Consider the following 16,207-nt stretch of genomic DNA (forward strand, 5'->3'; position numbering starts at 1 on the left):
GACTTGGGGACCGAGAGTTGTTTCCAGGAATTGATGCCTGAGAGAGTCCGGCATTCGTTTCAGCGATGTGAACGAGATCGCTCCGACGTGGGACACCGCCGTCACCCTCAGGAGGGCTGGGAAATCAGGGGCTCGGCGCAAATCAAAGCCCGCTAGGTTATCTAGGGTATCAAACAAAGATCACCGGCATCATTAAATTCAGGTTCCCGTTTCCCCCGGCACCCCTCCCCTCTTCCACACTCTATTCCACTTGGTAATGTGTTATACAGGGGAGAAGTTGCTCTGGGGCGACGTAACGTCGGTCTGCGTCTTCGAGATCATCCCGAATCTATGCTCGAGATCCATCGGAGGCAGGCGCGCCGCGCCGCCAGCGAGGCAATCGAGACAGCGAATGGTGGTGATCCAGCGGCGGCGTGTGCAGCGCCATCTTGGATAGGCATTCTCTCTCTCTCGTCGCGTTGATCATTCTAAGCCTGCCTTGGTGGAGTTCGGTCGGTTGTCAGCTCCTCGTTGGGTCGTGCTCCGAGATCCGCTCGATTTCCTGCGTTGAAACACCGCGTCTTGCTCAAGTGTTTTCTTGTTCTCGTGTTTCGGCTGAATCCGGAACGACCTACGATCTGAACTCGTCGATTCCAGTAGCAGTTGTTATCGAGTTAGTCAGAGCTGTCCGTCCGTCGCTCATCGGTCCGTTCGTTCGTGTGTCGAGGAGGCAAGCAGACAAACAGACAGACAGGCAGGCTAAGAGACACACGTCGGAATCAATCCGAAAAACGCTCCGGTTTCGCTATACTTGGTAGTGCAGCTCATTCGTACGTGTAACGACGATCCAGCTCGTGAGGTGGTCGAATCGCTCGAGCTACCGCCGCTAGTGAATCGACGAAAACCACCAGCCCACAAAGTGAATCTACTGTCGTCTGTGAGTCACAGATTCAGTGGCGATTTCTATCCTCTTCGTTCGCCTGCTCTGAGGCATCTTCATTCAGAGCCCGCTACCTCCGTTTTGCAGACTTCGTCGTTTTTTCTGCCGCCGCCGCCACCAATTCTTCGGTGTCGCCGTCGTAGTGAAAGGTCTCTCAACCAACCCCATTGTCAACAGTTCCAGCTGAAGCATGGCAGTAGCCGATCGCGAGGACAACGTTTACAAAGCCAAGCTCGCTGAGCAGGCCGAGCGTTACGATGGTTAGTGGATTTCGGTGTTGAGTTCTCTTCACGCGTCGCCCGTGTGTTTGTGTGTGTGCGTCCTGCTGCGAGTGCAACGTCGCGACCATTGATTTTCCGTTCGTCTCGCCGTTATCGTTCCTGGAAATGGATTCAGAGTGACCATGGTTCCTCGTGGATGTTCGAATTGCCCTAATATATCGGCGCATAGTTGCGTAATGTTCGGCCACTGTTCAGCCACTGAGTCCCCCGCTCGCTCGCTCGCTCGCATGCTTACTTGACTGCGGAACAGTCCGCTGCTGGGTCCGAGCTCCGTGGAACGATGAGCCATCGGCTGACTGAGTCAGTGGTCTTGCAAGTTTCGGTAGATCGGCCTCGAGGTGGGCTAGATCCAAGAAGGAATTTTTATCATTGGGACTGGAGCCTCCGCCATTCGGATTTTTTTGAGCGGGGCTTTCCGAATGCGCTACCCGTTTTAAGGAATCTCGTCACCATTCAGAAGCGGTTGTGGAGTGCCGGGCCGAATGGATCGATGGGTGTCTGATTCCTCTACATATGTCCCTACTATAATCGTCGTGAAAATAGGAAATCGCATCCAACCGAGAGAACTCGTTCCATGGATGTGCTATGGCGGCTCTAATGATGGCCGGTATGAGGTTTTGAATGGCGTTCGCGTGCTCCGCAACGTGCTTCAGATCTAGCGCAAGCAAGGGTTAGCCGGCGAGCTAAGCTGCCGCCGCTGCTGCTGCTACCGCCGCCACTGCCACCGCCGATAGTCCATGGACAGAAGAACAGACATGCCGGCCGGCCGGCCAGCGGACCGGCCGAGCCATCGCCGGCTGTTTGGCCGGTCGGTCAAGCGTTCGCTCAGTCAGCGGCCTGTATGATGATGATGATACCGTTACATAGTGGCTCAGCCCTATTTCACATAGGTGTCCAGCATCGAGTCTACATACATATGGCTTGAAGCGACCGGTATAGGGTATCCTCGGAAGTATGCTTCGTATGGCTTGACTTACGCTGAGGAACCTCCAGAGCCTGAGCGCTTATTGTCCATCGTGAAGAATATCGTTTGGTTCTCACTCTTATTTTTTCGCCTTTCTGTCATACGAGTCGACCGCGGATCCGTAGATTCGCCGAAAGTGCTCCAGCGCTGAACTCATCGAGATGCATACGAGTGTGATTTTTCCCTGCATACCCGATTCCTCCCATCGTGATTAAATGAGGAGAGCCTGTGTGATATGTATTCAATCCATCATTCGCCGCCGCAACGGCTCGAAGACATCCGTCATGCGCTGATACTCGTCGAGAAGTTCAATCTCCTCGAGCTTCTCTGCTCTGCGCCAACCCGAGTCCATCTTCATATTTAGCTCCACCAGAGCGTTCACTGAATTCGAATCCGACTCTTGGGTGCTGACGCTCCTGAGGGACAACCTATGCGAGAGTGAACGGAATTTAGTGCCTGCTCCGGAATCGACTGATCCGAGCGCGCACGACTCCGGTACGATGCAAATTTCCTGACATGAACACTAAAGCGAAACTTCCATTTCCAGAAATGGTCGAATCGATGAAGTCGGTGGCCTCGCTCGATCTTGAGCTCACGGTTGAGGAGCGCAACCTGCTCTCGGTTGCCTACAAGAATGTGATCGGAGCCCGAAGAGCTTCCTGGAGAATCATTTCATCAATTGAACAAAAGGTACGTTTACGGGGAATTCCAGCGATCCGAATGAACCTTGACGATGGGCGAAACATCAATTCGAAGACACTTGAAGGTCTCCATCGATATCATATCATCGATTTACAATGACGATTAGATCATCTTCGAAGTCCATTCCACGAGGGGAAGATTCCGTTTGGCAATGAGCCAGAGCCCCGTCGATTCGGGGCTCAGTCGGGCCTCGGGGCGAGGGGAGGGGGACGGAAGGGGGGCGGAGTGGATGAATCGACCCTCGATGAATCAATACAACATCGGACGTCCCTCTCACTTGGTTGCACAGAGCAGACTCTGATGCTTTATTGATTCGCAAGGATTATCTAATCGTTCATAGTTGACGGAAGAGTCAACGTCCTCCTCCGCCGATATTCCATGCTTGTTGCCGTGCCGATGTCTAGATCCAATGCAGACCTTCCTCTGCAAAAAAGCTATCCGTGAGCGAAGGCCTGCAACTACATAAATATCGGAATTCCGACTCCTGGCGTGCTGATCTCGACGAGCCCACGACGGAATCCATTTTATTCAATGCTAATTTGCGCTTTGCAGGAAGAAAACAAGGGAACCGAGGCCCGTATGCCCATGATCAAAACGTACCGTGTTCAAATCGAAGACGAGCTGCGCGGAGTGTGCGAGGACATTCTCGGAGTTCTCGACAAACATTTGATTCCTACTGCTTCCACCGGTTCGTGTTGTTCCAAAGCGCCTCTCTCCTTATTCATCAATGCATGAAGTAATTTAGTGGCTCGTTCGTGGGTGTGGTACGACGAGACTTCTCAGGGGACATCTGAACCTCCATGTCGATGCCTGAGCAGGGATACCAGGAATCATCGTTCCGAAAACGCTCTTCGCAGGTGAAAGCAAGGTGTTCTACCACAAAATGAAGGGCGATTATCACCGATATCTCGCGGAGTTCGCCCAGGGCAACGACCGTAAGGAGGCCGCCGAAAACTCTCTCGCTGCGTACAAGAACGCCTCGGACGTCGCCACCTCGGAACTACCTCCAACCCATCCTATAAGACTGGGACTTGCGCTGAACTTCTCGGGTGCGTGGCCTGTCGAGCCTATGGGTTTCCTTCCCTCGAACGAATTCAAGTCGACTCTCAGTTACTCAAACACGTCTTTCTCGACCGCAGTGTTCTACTACGAGATCCTCAACTCGCCCGAACGCGCATGTCGTCTGGCTAAGGCAGCGTTCGACGATGCTATCGCTGAGCTCGACACGCTGTCTGAGGAATCGTACAAGGACTCCACTCTGATCATGCAGCTGCTCAGGGACAACCTCACCTTGTGGACTAGCGATATGCAGCATGAGTCTGGTGAGTCGGTTTAAGAGAAGAAAGAACAACAGAGATGAATTTCAGACGAGCGAGCTGGCGAAAAATTCACAAGATACGCCTGTTACTGTCTCACCCAGTGGGAAGCCATAGACGTGGTAGAGGCGAACAAGAATAGTCGGAGGGGGAACGTAATGACAGCCGGAAGGACCTCCGATCGGAGACGCGGTGAAGAGGGAAAAATGAAGGGGAGTGTCCCCGTTACCGGGAAAAACTCAGCGAGAAGGAGCTCGGGGTTCTCTGGGTGTAAAATTTTCGACGCTTCTCGCCTATTCAAGAATGAGATTTCATGTCGAAGTTCTCTGGTATTGCCAGCTGTAACCTTTAGTGAGAGAGCCCGCTGAGGACTCTATTTATAGCGGAACTGGGCCTGTGAGCTCGTCGAGTTGGAACTAAGTCAGCTGCCTGTTCCAGGTGATGGAGAACCCAAGGACGAACCCGCCTCCGAAGAAAAGAAGGAGGAGGCCTCGTAAGCAGGGACTCCGTCGATGAGGAAAGAATTGGGACGGGGGAAAATTCAGATACGAGAGAAAGGAAGAACTCAATGGTTATTCAAGCCACAAGGGTAGCGATCGATACACAGGGATGAGGATCCACAGGTTGGAGGACGTTTCAGGGGTCATCGCGCCACTTGAGGAACATCTACAACAACGTGCTTCGCAGTATCACACTATTGTCTAACAAATTGGTAGAACTCGCTAAAATTGAATCACCTTAATGAGAGAATGGTAATACCGTAGAGATGAAATAACCCAAAAAAATCATGGATCAATCAGAACACCATTACGATCAGACGGATTCCGGTTCCCCAAGATTACATTACGATAAATCCATATGATACACGTATACGAACACCAAGCTTATTGATAAGAGCATTTTTTATCGTGACAACCATAATTATTATCCCCAACGGCTGTAATTCGGATCGTCACAATATTGAGGATGCGACAATTTCGATCACTATAACTATACATATATATGTCGCCATTTTCATTTCGATCGATGGAACTGATTATCGTGATTCTATTCTTCGATCTCGGAGTCTGAACTGGAAAAGCAATCTGTGTACTGTGACGCGTCCACCGATACGGGGAGCACAACGTGAAACCGAGTACTGGCTAATCATATGATGAAACGAGAGTTACAGCTTCCTGAAGAAGAGGCCGCCTCAGTTCATTGCGGAGCAGTGATTCATTTGATGAGCCGATCGATTGATCCACATGGGATCACATTGGTTGATGCCTGATTGATTGATGGATGCATAAAAAAGTGGTTTATCGAGAACTGCAGTGATGTGGCTCCTTTGGTTGTGGGGGAGTTCTCGGAGAGTGGGAAAACTCTCCGTCACTTCCTCGATCGATTCGTTCGTTTTTCCACGAGAATTTAAGCGAAGAAAGAAAGAAACCGAATTGGAGAATCTCAAACCGTGGATACTCGGTCAAGTTGGGCAATGATGTTCCCGTCAACGGCAAATATCAACGCGAGAGGTCTACCATCTCCACCTCGATCGCGAACGCGATAATCGCAGCTCTCATTGATTTCGATCCGTCACGTGTTCTTTGATTGGGGGAGGAGAGGGATCTAGCTTTTCTATTTCGTTCGATGAAAAGGTTTGACGCGGACTTTTCGCATCTCGGAGCGTTCATATCTACGATAGTAAGAATACAGGGAGTCCTTGTGCCTCTGTTTGATCCTTGTTCACTTGAGTTTCACTTCAGAATTTCTCATTCGATGTGATATCCAATGGTTTGGTTTGTTCTCTCAAGTACGAACTCCGAAAATCCAAGTTCCTCTTTGATTATTCAGCTACACGGACGCCCATCGTTCCGTGTTGCCGTGATCGCCGGAAACAAACCCCATGACAAAGTGATCTGAACCACTCTCCCGTGATTGCACTCCTTTCTATGAAGAGCTGTCGTCAATAATTCCCAATCTCAAAACCTTAACTGTACCGATGGTCATGATTCATGAGAAGGCCAGAACGATGCGCTTCATGAGATGTCAGGTCTTCCGACGCACTGGGAGGTCTATGCCAAGAACTACTCAATTTACCACCACTACCACCAACCTGGACAGTGAGACCAAATCTTTCGATATTTTATCCACTATCCATTTATCTACCGAGCATCCTACTACCCGAACCAACCAGCAACCAAACCGACAAGTTATCTGTCTAACTCTACACGAAATCATCGAAGAGCATTGGAGGCATCAATCAAAACAGAAATCTAGAACATTCCGATTCGCTGACTTAGGATAGGATTTCAGTTGCTAGCTAATGGAACTTTTCTTGAATAAACTGAACTCTCAGTGAATATCCAAAATCTAGCAGAGAAATCGTTTCCGATTGTGCAGTACGATGCAGACGTAGGTGACCTTCCCTTGAGTATGTTGTACAAACCGATGATAGCGCTTCGTCTACTACTACGGCTATGATATAAATTACCACTACTACTACAGCTACTACTCCTACTACTACTACCACCACCACTACTATTACTACTAATACGACTGATTGAAAGTCTACTAGAACCACTACTTACTGAACTACTTCTGACACTACTATGTCTCGGAGTACTGATTCCACCGCTGCGGCGATCAGTACTGAGATCATCACCTCCACCATGTCCACCCTGCTATAGCTCAAAGTGATTTCGAGAGTTTGGTGTGCTGGCCATCATAACCGTTTTCTCTGGAAACGGCTGAGAAGTTTCTTCTCGAATCATCGAAAATCGGCTTCAATCACACCAACCCGCTCGACGACCAGAACACATCTCCACCGAACAGAGTTTCTTCTTTCTAATAAACTCTCGTTTTTTCCTGCAGAATTGCATATGATAATTTTTCATTTGAAGCACCATTATAGGCGTTGTCTGTACTCGCTGCGAGGGGTCCCGCATTCTTTCCCATGGGGAAACTTGCGAATCGGAGGAGGCAGGCATCCTTTTGAGAAGCCGAATGGCGACGATATCCGATATCGTAGAATTCGGTGGGATCTCCCGGGGAACCGTATTTGTTTAATCACCGCCATACCGAGAGCCGATAATTTTGTGTGACCCCCGCCGCTCGGGAACTCATCGAAGCTGTCTGCTGCTCTGTGATATTCACATACTCTGACAGAGGAGGTCGCGTGCACACTTTTGAGTCACGTTGTGCGGCATGCCGCAGCGGATTCGAAGCGCGTAAACAGCCCGATTTCTTGCTTCGGCCAATTACCTCAGTCTCCACGAAGCTTCGCGATGGATGAGCAGCAAAAGTGGGTTTTATTCTGTGGAGGAGTGGGCCGTCTCCATCGTGACATGTAGGTAACCTGTCGGGGAACTCCGGACGCCTCACTGATTTCGAATATTGCAGTTCTATGTTCGAGTCCACTAGGATCAAAACACCGAAGTCATCAAAGAACGCACTCGGTGAGACACACGTAGAAAGTATTAGGCAAGACCTCGAGAATTCTCTCACGATAGAAGGGAAGGAGGAGAGCGCCAGTCCCCCGAAATCAGTAGCCCTGAGGGACAAACTAAGCGGTCTCAATTCCAAGTAAGTCACGGAGTTTATCTAGCGTGATCGTTTTCCTTGATTTCCTCTGATTTCCTTCTACCTAAGTACATTCGATGCAGACGAATCTCATTCTTTCATTTCCATCGCATTCCCCCGTCCATCGATCGATTGCCCACATGGATGTCTCCCTGGGACAGCTCCAGACTTGTTTTTTCTATGCAGGTTGTCTTCATACGTGGTCGATGCCAAAAAGACCGAGAGCCGACTCGCTGAATCTTTGCGAAAATGCAGAGTTCTCGAAGAAGCGAATACTGCTCTGAAAGAGGATTCCCGACAACAGATCGAATTCCTGCGGTCCCAGCTCGACGAACAGATTCGCAAAACGGTTCTGGCGGAGGAGCAGCGCTACGGAGCCGAGCAGAGACTCGAACAAAGTCTGAAATTGTCGAACCAGACAAAGTCGGAGCTCGAATCATGCAAGAAACGAGCTGAAGAACTCGAAGACAGTCTCAACGCTGAGCGCAGAGGATCCAAGGCAACTCTAGCGGAGCTCGTCGAGCTCCGGGAGCAGAGGCTGCAAGAAAGAACGGAATACAACGAATTGAAACAACAAATGGTGAAACTCAAGATCGAGCACGCCGAGCTCCAGGAGCGCTTCAAAATCAGTTCGGCTGAGCTAACGATGAACCAAACCAAACTCGGCGAATTCCAAAAACAGATACAATATACGGCCGACGAAGTCAAAGTGAAACTCGCCGAGCAAATGCAACGACTCGAGAAGAAGTTCTCCGACCAGATGTCGGACAAGCTCCGAGAGAGGCAGACTGAAATCGCTAATCTCAAAGCAGAAATCCAGAACAAGCTCGACAAAATCCAACAAATGTCTGCTAGGATTCGAGACTTTGAGCTGCTCAGGATTCAGCTGGACGAACAGCGCAAGAGAGCCGAGGCGGCCGAGAGCGAGGCGACTGAATGGCGCCAGAAACTTGTCGAAAGCGAGAACAGACTTCAGCAAAGAGAATGCGAATACGCGAAACACTCGGAACACGAGCGCCGTCGTCGCGAGAAACTCAACAGGAAGCTCCTGACTCAGGCAAGGACCCAGGACGAGGTCCGCCAGGAGCTTGAGACGTACCGGAGGCTCATCGAGCACCTGGACCAAGGTGGGCTGGCTGAATGCTTCAACATATCGAGCCAAGAAACCGCCGCGGCCTCGCCGTCATCACCGAAATCGCCTCTCGGAAGACGTCATCTACATGGAGCGGCTCTAAATTCGCCCGACGCGCGTTCTATGCTTCTGCGTAAGGCGCTGACCCCGAGGAAAAGATCGCTATCGGGCGACTCCGACTCGTTGATGAAGGTACTGAAAACCCCAACTCCTCCCACACGTCAGACATGAGATTCTGGAGGGAAAATTCTTTTTATAGGTTTGGTATAGACATGATTGGGTTAGGGATTTGGTATAGGTCTGGTAGAGGGTCGATGGGCTTTACCGCTTCCGAAAAAAATCTCTTTCCAGATTTTGAACACAGGACGCAGACAAGCCCATGAGTCGTAACTTCATCGCAATGTGAGGAACACGCTCCGAAGAGGAGAAGTCACGTCGACTTCTCCAACATCTCGCATTTTACGTGGGGAAGGAGTTCGGACTCCACTCGTGATCCTAAAAATCACCCTTGATTCGCGAGAAGATCCATCGGACTTTCAATACTACTACAATATTTGTTTACGGAGAATATCACCTTTTGTGCAGCAAGTGATTCATGTAAGAGCCCCCGAGCGTTGACTTGTGCTAGGCTCGAACTCGGTGTGACAGATCCCGGAGTCCGGAGTGAGAAAAATTTGCCGTGGGGAAATAAATGCAAACCGAATTTTGTGGGTATCTTGGACTCGATTGCGAAGCTTTCATCCGACGAATTGCGTCGGACCGCGGATCCCCGGTCATCGGGGAGGACCTTTAGGATCAGATTCAGTTCCTCCGCGTATCTATTGTTTGCATATCTCTCAGGAACCCGAGGATGACTCATAAGTCTCTCGTGAGCGCTGAACTTCTGAAGCTCGACTGAGGATTCTATTGGGGATTTCCGGCAGAGCCTGTGTATGCGATACGAATGATGAGTCACTCCTTCCTCGGAAAAAGAGTCAGCGGGGCAGGCGCAAAGGGGCCCGGGTCCGATATGAAATCAACGGAGGTCGTGATACGCCAGGGAACGTCTCCCGAAGTCCTGGTTGGCCTCATGAGCGAAAGCTCGTGACGAGGTCAGTTTCGGCGGAAGTTATTCTCCTTCCTTCGGCCCTTTCCAAACTTCCCCGTGGCTCTCGGAAATCCTTAGAAAGCTCATTTGATTGGATCCCGCTCCGCCGGCTCCATCAGATAATTGCCCCGAAGAGGTCCGAAGCGACGTGGGATTTTGTCCCACAGATGACTCAATGCACGTTCGGCTCTCAGGTCGCTGTCAGTCAAGGTGCCTTGTGGTGCGCTCCTACCCTTCATGCCCAGAGCCGACTCGCCCCGCTCGTCATGAAGCTCGGGGATCGACCCGTGAATTCGTGTCAGCCATTATCCCGTTATGAGTCATGTTGTCTATCGCGACGATGATACTATGGCAACATTGAGGAACTCCTCACTCTCCGTAGAGAACTCCAGAGTTGAGTTCGGGGCCGAGCTCGCTCCGGTCCGCCAGACGGCTTGCTCTAGAATCACTGGTGGTATCAGGACGGTACGGTGCACGACCCTCGCACTCAACCGTGAAGCTCAGCTTTGAAGCTCTCCGGCCCGCTTGACTTGAACGATAGTGAGAAATTATCCCTCCCATCTGCAATTCGAGGCAGCTCCCGGAAGCGATTCAGCTCAACGAATCCCACCACGGAATCCCCCAGCCAATTGACCCGTGATCGAGGTTCGCGGATTCAAAAAGAAATGCGAGGGCCACGAATCCGATTGAATACGCAGGAAATCCAAAACATATAGATTTTCCGAAAGTTCTTCAAAGCCCGAAAAAACCCATCGCCGTGTTTGGGAAGCTTAGCTAGGCCGGAAGAGCCGAAAGGAAAATACAGATTTCTCACGGGGGAATTTTTTTCGTTTATTTTCATCATTGTCCGCCACGAGATGGCCGAGGATCGTCCTATGCCGTACCAGCCACCGAGGATGTGAAGGGCTCCAGCTGCACTGCAGTTGGGGAGACGGCGCACGGCGAAAGAGCGTCGGACATCTTGGCTGTCGAGTCGATGCGTTTCGAGTTTGATATGAGCAGATGTTCCAGGGAGCAGTTGCCGTGGACGGTGGAATCAGCTGCACTCCATGAGATGCCTGGATGACTGTGAACCAGAGCACCTGATGAAGTACAATGGACTCACGCCCTCAGAGCCAGTGGATCGCGAATTCAAGCGGTAGTTTTCTCTCCGGTTCCAGAAGATATTCCGAATGCATCCGCGCGCTACTTCAGGTACCTGACTGCGTTTCAATGTCAAGCCTGAGGTACCTGGGTAGCTCGGGACGCAATCCAGGTCTAAGGTTAACGGATGACCTTTGGCGGGATCCCGAGCGTCGTATCGGTCTGGAAAATCGGTTCTATCAATCAGGTGGTGAGTCGTTTGTAGTCTCCGCTATGCAAGGCGATACTGGTCAGCAAGCAGACAATGATTCTCTTTTTTGACTCCAAAGCATCGACCCTGGAGGAGCCGCGGATAGATCTGCATCCTCTTGCGTCGCAGTAGCGACAAGGGAACTACGGCGGATCAAGGTCGGCGGTGGAGCCCTGCGAGTCGCTCTCGGCGGGAATCTATCAGACTAGGCATATGAGGAACTTACGATCAGCGAACTGAACTGGGTGAAGTTAGAGGTGACCTCTGTAGACCAGCTGATGCGGAGTTTGGACTTACGCGCTGGGGCAGCGGTGACGCGGCAACAGTTCGTCCTGAGCATCGAGGCGATTGTCCGGCAAGCCTCCCAGCCAGGCTCCTTTTATGGCTTCAGAGAGGCATGCGCCAACGGAGCAGCGCCCCCTACAATGCTGCATAGGGTCTGTGGAGGCGCTATTGAAGGAAGCGGGCCCGCACTTCCTCTTCCCAACGACCGAGTGGAATCCTCGTAAGCACGGACGGACGGACGTATGAAACCTCCGAAGGAAAGGGCGCGCAAGGCTCTCCAGCTCCCGGTGTTGCAATACTACGTCCGGGCTTGGCCGACCCGATGAGAATTATATTCCGAAATGTCACGATCGGCCACGAGCGCCACGCCGACTGACACGCACACCGATTATTGCTCGACTCGAAGCTCCACATCCTCCGCGAAGAGTCATCTTCGCTTTTCATTTTTGCCCTTTCGAGTAACGGGAGCTTCTCAATTGGAAAACTGGGACCGAGTCGGGGCTGTGTTTCGGTCCTCGAGGATCGGGAAGGATTCCATTCGACGCGCGCGACCGCCGAAAGGACCGTCAGTTTCCGCAGAAGGACCGCAAGAGGTTGTGATCATCTGCGATTTCATGGGGGCGGATTCGGTGCTCGAGGGATCAGAGCGCCCTCGAAAGTCGCGAAAATGTCAAACTCAAATGGAATGTCTCGGAACAGCTTAAATATGACCGCGCTTATCGCGGCCCACTTGCATCCGACGAAGCTCAGATGAGACCACAGGCGAGTCAAGACGAATCCGAACGTGTCCATGAATCGCGGAGCGAAAGACTGCACCGACAAATACTTGGGTATCCGGTATCCGTATCGATGTCCGCGCAACTCTCACGCACATTCAGTCTCGGTCGAGCGGGAAGGAAAACAAAAATTGCACTTCAAGCTCATCTTATTTATGCATTCAGCCGTTTCTCATACGACAAGACCGAATTCCTTGCTGATCGTGAGAAGGTGTAAGCAACAATGGAGGGACACAGAAGATATTTTCGAAGTTCGGCCCTCGACCTCTGCATTAAGCGAGAACCAGACTAAATCATATTCCAGATTTCTGGGAGACCTCCCACAACCCCCGAAAAAGTCAACCTAGTAGGCTGAAAGAGTATCAGCGATGCATTCATCTGCCGTGTTCCCTGCAGGACGAGAAAACTCCGATCGTATCGATTCCCTCAGAAGGAATGAGGATGATAGTGACAGATGGATGAAGCTCAGTATCGGTATTCTCTCGGGGGAGGTCATACTCACCGCTGTGCTCTCCTGACTCGGGGATCCAGGGCGGCTCAAGCTTGTGCATGTTGACGAAATCCATGTCTTTGAACAGGGGCAAGCCCCGAAGACTTACAGCCGAAGGTCTTCGTGCAACACTGGGATTCAACAGAACTTCGATCGTTTCAACAGCCTTGGAGCTCAGGGCTTCTTCTCCCTCCGGATACTCGATTGCTATGGGGAACGGGCCTGATAGAGCCAAACCATTCTGAAACTTCTAGGTGTATGCTCTTATCAAATACTGCAGGGGTATAGTCTACCTCGGGCTAGGATGTTTGCGAAAACCTTCTCCACCGTTTCATCGATGAACGGTGGACATCCCACAAGGAACTCGTACAGACACACCCCTAAGGACCAGATGTCGACTGCCGGGGTATGCGGCTCTTCTCGTATAATTTCGGGCGCCAGATAATCCGGAGTTCCGATAATACCGGACTGGGACCTGACGGCTGGTAAAAGAAAACATCGGTGGAATCTGGGGCAGCGGCGAGGACCCACTAGCATGGTGCTGTGAAAGCTCAAACCTGTGCCATGCGTACCTTTCATTTTGCCTAAACGTCTAATTTCCTTCGCAGAGAAGTCAGTGTTTGATTTCGTGAGTCGCACCGTATGGTCCGTTGGCATATCGGGACTCGCAATTCTTTCGGTTTCGTTGTGTTCCTCGATCGTTGTGTGATACATGGGGGCCGAAGACGGGAAGCGGACACTTTTTCCTCTCGATTTCTTCCTCCGGTGTTTCCCGGGCGTGTAACTGTGGATTTTCACTCATGACTCATGGCCGAGCTCTCCCATCCATACACAGGAGGGATAGGACTCCCCGAACTCACCTGGCGGTGAGCGGAGTGATCGGTGAGTTCCCAGATATCGAAGTCGGCTTCGGGAAGGACACCGAGTTCTCACCGAGCTCCGAAAAACTCTTCATGCTCGATCCATGGAGTTCTTCGGCTCCTTCCCCCTCGTGGGGGGTGCTCGATCTTATCAAAGACAAGTTGAAGCTGGACGTGGCTCCGCTCCTTCAAATAAAAGTCGTCTTAGAGATTTGGGCCGCAATTGCGATGATCAATAGGCTCCCAGATGAGCCGACCATGAGGATATTTACTCGGAAGTTCTCTTCAAGCCCGCTCCGCTCTCCCCGCTCACGGTGAACCACAAACGTTTAACCGATTTCTCGCCTCGATAGCGTTTCTGACCAAGACTGGAAGATGAAGTTTCGGAGCAGAAAGAATCTTCGAAGAGCCTCTTGCTCGCCGTCGATCCGAAAATTGAAAAACCCGGGTTGTTCTCACGCGGCTCATCTGGAAGAGTCGACGAAAGAGATTTAAATCGATCATCGAAAACGAGCTCGATCGTCGGACCACGGCAGACTTCGTTGTTCGGCCTCGTCCTCCACGTACCCGAATTCGTCCCGTTAACAGGCGTCTCCGCAAGACAAGATTGGTAGAGAACGCTTTCTTCATCGCTTCGGCTCTGCGGAGTAGAAAACTCTTCCCCGATACTCGAGAGGAACCGACTTGGACTGGACTGGCGTGCCGTGACGAATGTTGGCGAAGAAGCGTAAGTTGCGTCCACCTAGAATCACAAGGAGGCCGGGGTCGGTCGGTCGCAATGAGGGGGGGAAAAGTCAAAGAATCCGGACGAACTTTCACTATTCGGACTCGGAACTCTACCTGAGGTGTGAGGCGGAAGTTTGTTATGAGCGACAGAACTTGGCCGGGAGTGCGCGCCGGCAGGTTTCGCGCTGGATTCATAGGTGTGGCGATGATATCGGCCACGTCGATATTCTCTCGTTTGAAGTTGCATAAGCCGAAATCAGTCAGTTTGATATGTCCATTGCTCCCGATTAGAATGTTATCGGGTTTGATGTCCCGGTGGATGATTCCATGTCTGGGAGAAGATCGAGTCAGGTCGAGACCACAGTCTGCGCCGAAAGTGGAGCGTGCGGGAAATAATTCGTAAAAGTTCGAACCTACTGCATACTTGTGGAGGTACTCCAAGGCCAAGGCGCATTCGGCCACGTAGAATGTGGCTACCTGTTGCGGGAAGATGATGTACCGTCTCAGAAGACTTTTAAGATCTCCTCCAACCATGTACTCCATGACCTGATCGGAGAGATGAATATTTTCAAGATGTAGGGTTCGGAGGTCGGATGGAGCTCGTTAGCTTATCTGGCGATATAACCGAACATACAATCGATCGAAAAGGCTCCGCGTACCAGGTAGATCCTGCTGCGACTCTCCAGAGCGTAAAATATTTTCACGACGTAATCGGAATGAGACGTCGCCAGCGCATTCTTCTCCTTGTTAACTGAAACTCAATCTAATTCTTAACGGGCTCATTGGAGGAAAAGTACCGGGATAGCATTCGGGGGATCGATTTTCAAGGCGAGAGAAACTCACTCCTATCGGCCATATTCTTGTTGAGCATATGCTGCTTCTCCATAACTTTCACTGCATATAACTGATTGTCCTGCTTCGTTCGATGCTTGGCGAGAACAACTTTCCCGAAAGCGCCCGAGCTCACGCTGCGAACCACGACGAAATCTTCTATGCTCGGCATTGTCTTTAGTCCGATCCCGAACACGAGAGACTCGATGGCTTCTCGATGGAATCGCAATAACCACGACTCACTCGAAGGACTGAATGCTGATAACGCTTACGAGCCCTATCGACGATGTTCTCCTCAGACGAAATTGAGCAGTGGAGGTCGAGATTCCCTGATTTCATCGTTAGCCTCTTGCTGCGTCGACGCGCTGCGAGACCGCAGGGAAGCGGAGGACAACACCGCAGAATGCCGGAAAACATAAACAGCCCGTTCCGGAATACGTGCAAGTGCGGCTATGTCTTCAAACTTCATCATCCACATCTGGAAGCCGAGTTCTCCCCCGAGCTCGCGAGAAACCGCTCTAAGCTCGTGGTGGCGTTCGATCCTCCTCTGACTGAGAGGCCTAGGGAGCTTCATGTTGCTTCAGAGTAATTTACGGGAGGGGCTTCTGAGACAGCGGACTGCTCCCGCTGCTCATGACGCGCGACAGAAGAATCATTCAACCTCGGTTCCCCATTCTCTCGCTCGGGGCGTTGCTCTGCGGCTCGTCCGAGAGCAAGCAAGCTCTATGTGACGACGCTCCCGTACGAGGGAATCCCAAGGAATTCCCGTCGCGAAGCCTTCGGGAATAGAATTATTCCACGCTCATTTCCGAATCTCAACCCACGCCATCCTTCATCTCTTCCTCTGGTCGCCTCTGACCAGGGTTCCCTGTCAATGCGGAAGCGCAGAACCCTCGTACTTATGCTGTTGGTCATGATTGTACTTTCATACGAATACGAAAGTCGAG

At 51.3% G+C, this 16,207-nt stretch overlaps 3 protein-coding genes across 3 annotated transcripts; 2 read left to right on the plus strand and 1 right to left on the minus strand.

Annotated features, from left to right (window-relative positions):
- The first annotated feature begins 460 nt into the window (after positions 1 to 460).
- On the plus strand, positions 461 to 7,037 carry 14-3-3epsilon (tyrosine 3-monooxygenase/tryptophan 5-monooxygenase activation protein epsilon). The gene is made up of 7 exons (XM_003746719.2): positions 461 to 916; positions 1,007 to 1,179; positions 2,712 to 2,854; positions 3,419 to 3,554; positions 3,724 to 3,915; positions 4,006 to 4,188; positions 4,621 to 7,037. Exons 2-7 carry the CDS (start codon positions 1,110 to 1,112, stop codon positions 4,677 to 4,679), a joined length of 783 nt encoding a protein of 260 aa, XP_003746767.1. The 5' UTR covers positions 461 to 916; positions 1,007 to 1,109; the 3' UTR covers positions 4,680 to 7,037.
- Positions 7,038 to 7,318: 281 nt separating this feature from the next.
- On the plus strand, positions 7,319 to 9,567 carry LOC100908001 (putative leucine-rich repeat-containing protein DDB_G0290503). The gene is made up of 4 exons (XM_003746760.2): positions 7,319 to 7,462; positions 7,561 to 7,743; positions 7,927 to 9,064; positions 9,224 to 9,567. The coding sequence occupies exons 1-4, from the start codon at positions 7,446 to 7,448 to the stop codon at positions 9,260 to 9,262; spliced, it is 1,377 nt and encodes a 458-aa protein (XP_003746808.1). The 5' UTR covers positions 7,319 to 7,445; the 3' UTR covers positions 9,263 to 9,567.
- A 2,982-nt stretch (positions 9,568 to 12,549) lies between these two features.
- Positions 12,550 to 15,637, minus strand: LOC100902283 (serine/threonine-protein kinase greatwall). The gene is made up of 7 exons (XM_003746721.1): positions 15,273 to 15,637; positions 15,089 to 15,180; positions 14,854 to 14,975; positions 14,649 to 14,760; positions 13,137 to 13,311; positions 12,856 to 13,050; positions 12,550 to 12,743 (listed from the first exon to the last, which is right to left on the minus strand). The coding sequence occupies exons 1-7, from the start codon at positions 15,430 to 15,432 to the stop codon at positions 12,697 to 12,699; spliced, it is 903 nt and encodes a 300-aa protein (XP_003746769.1). The 5' UTR covers positions 15,433 to 15,637; the 3' UTR covers positions 12,550 to 12,696.
- Between the last annotated feature and the right edge of the window lie 570 nt (positions 15,638 to 16,207).

This window comes from Galendromus occidentalis, unplaced genomic scaffold (assembly GCF_000255335.2).
Source record: "Galendromus occidentalis unplaced genomic scaffold, Mocc_1.1 scf7180000077501, whole genome shotgun sequence".
NCBI lineage: Eukaryota > Metazoa > Arthropoda > Arachnida > Mesostigmata > Phytoseiidae > Galendromus > Galendromus occidentalis.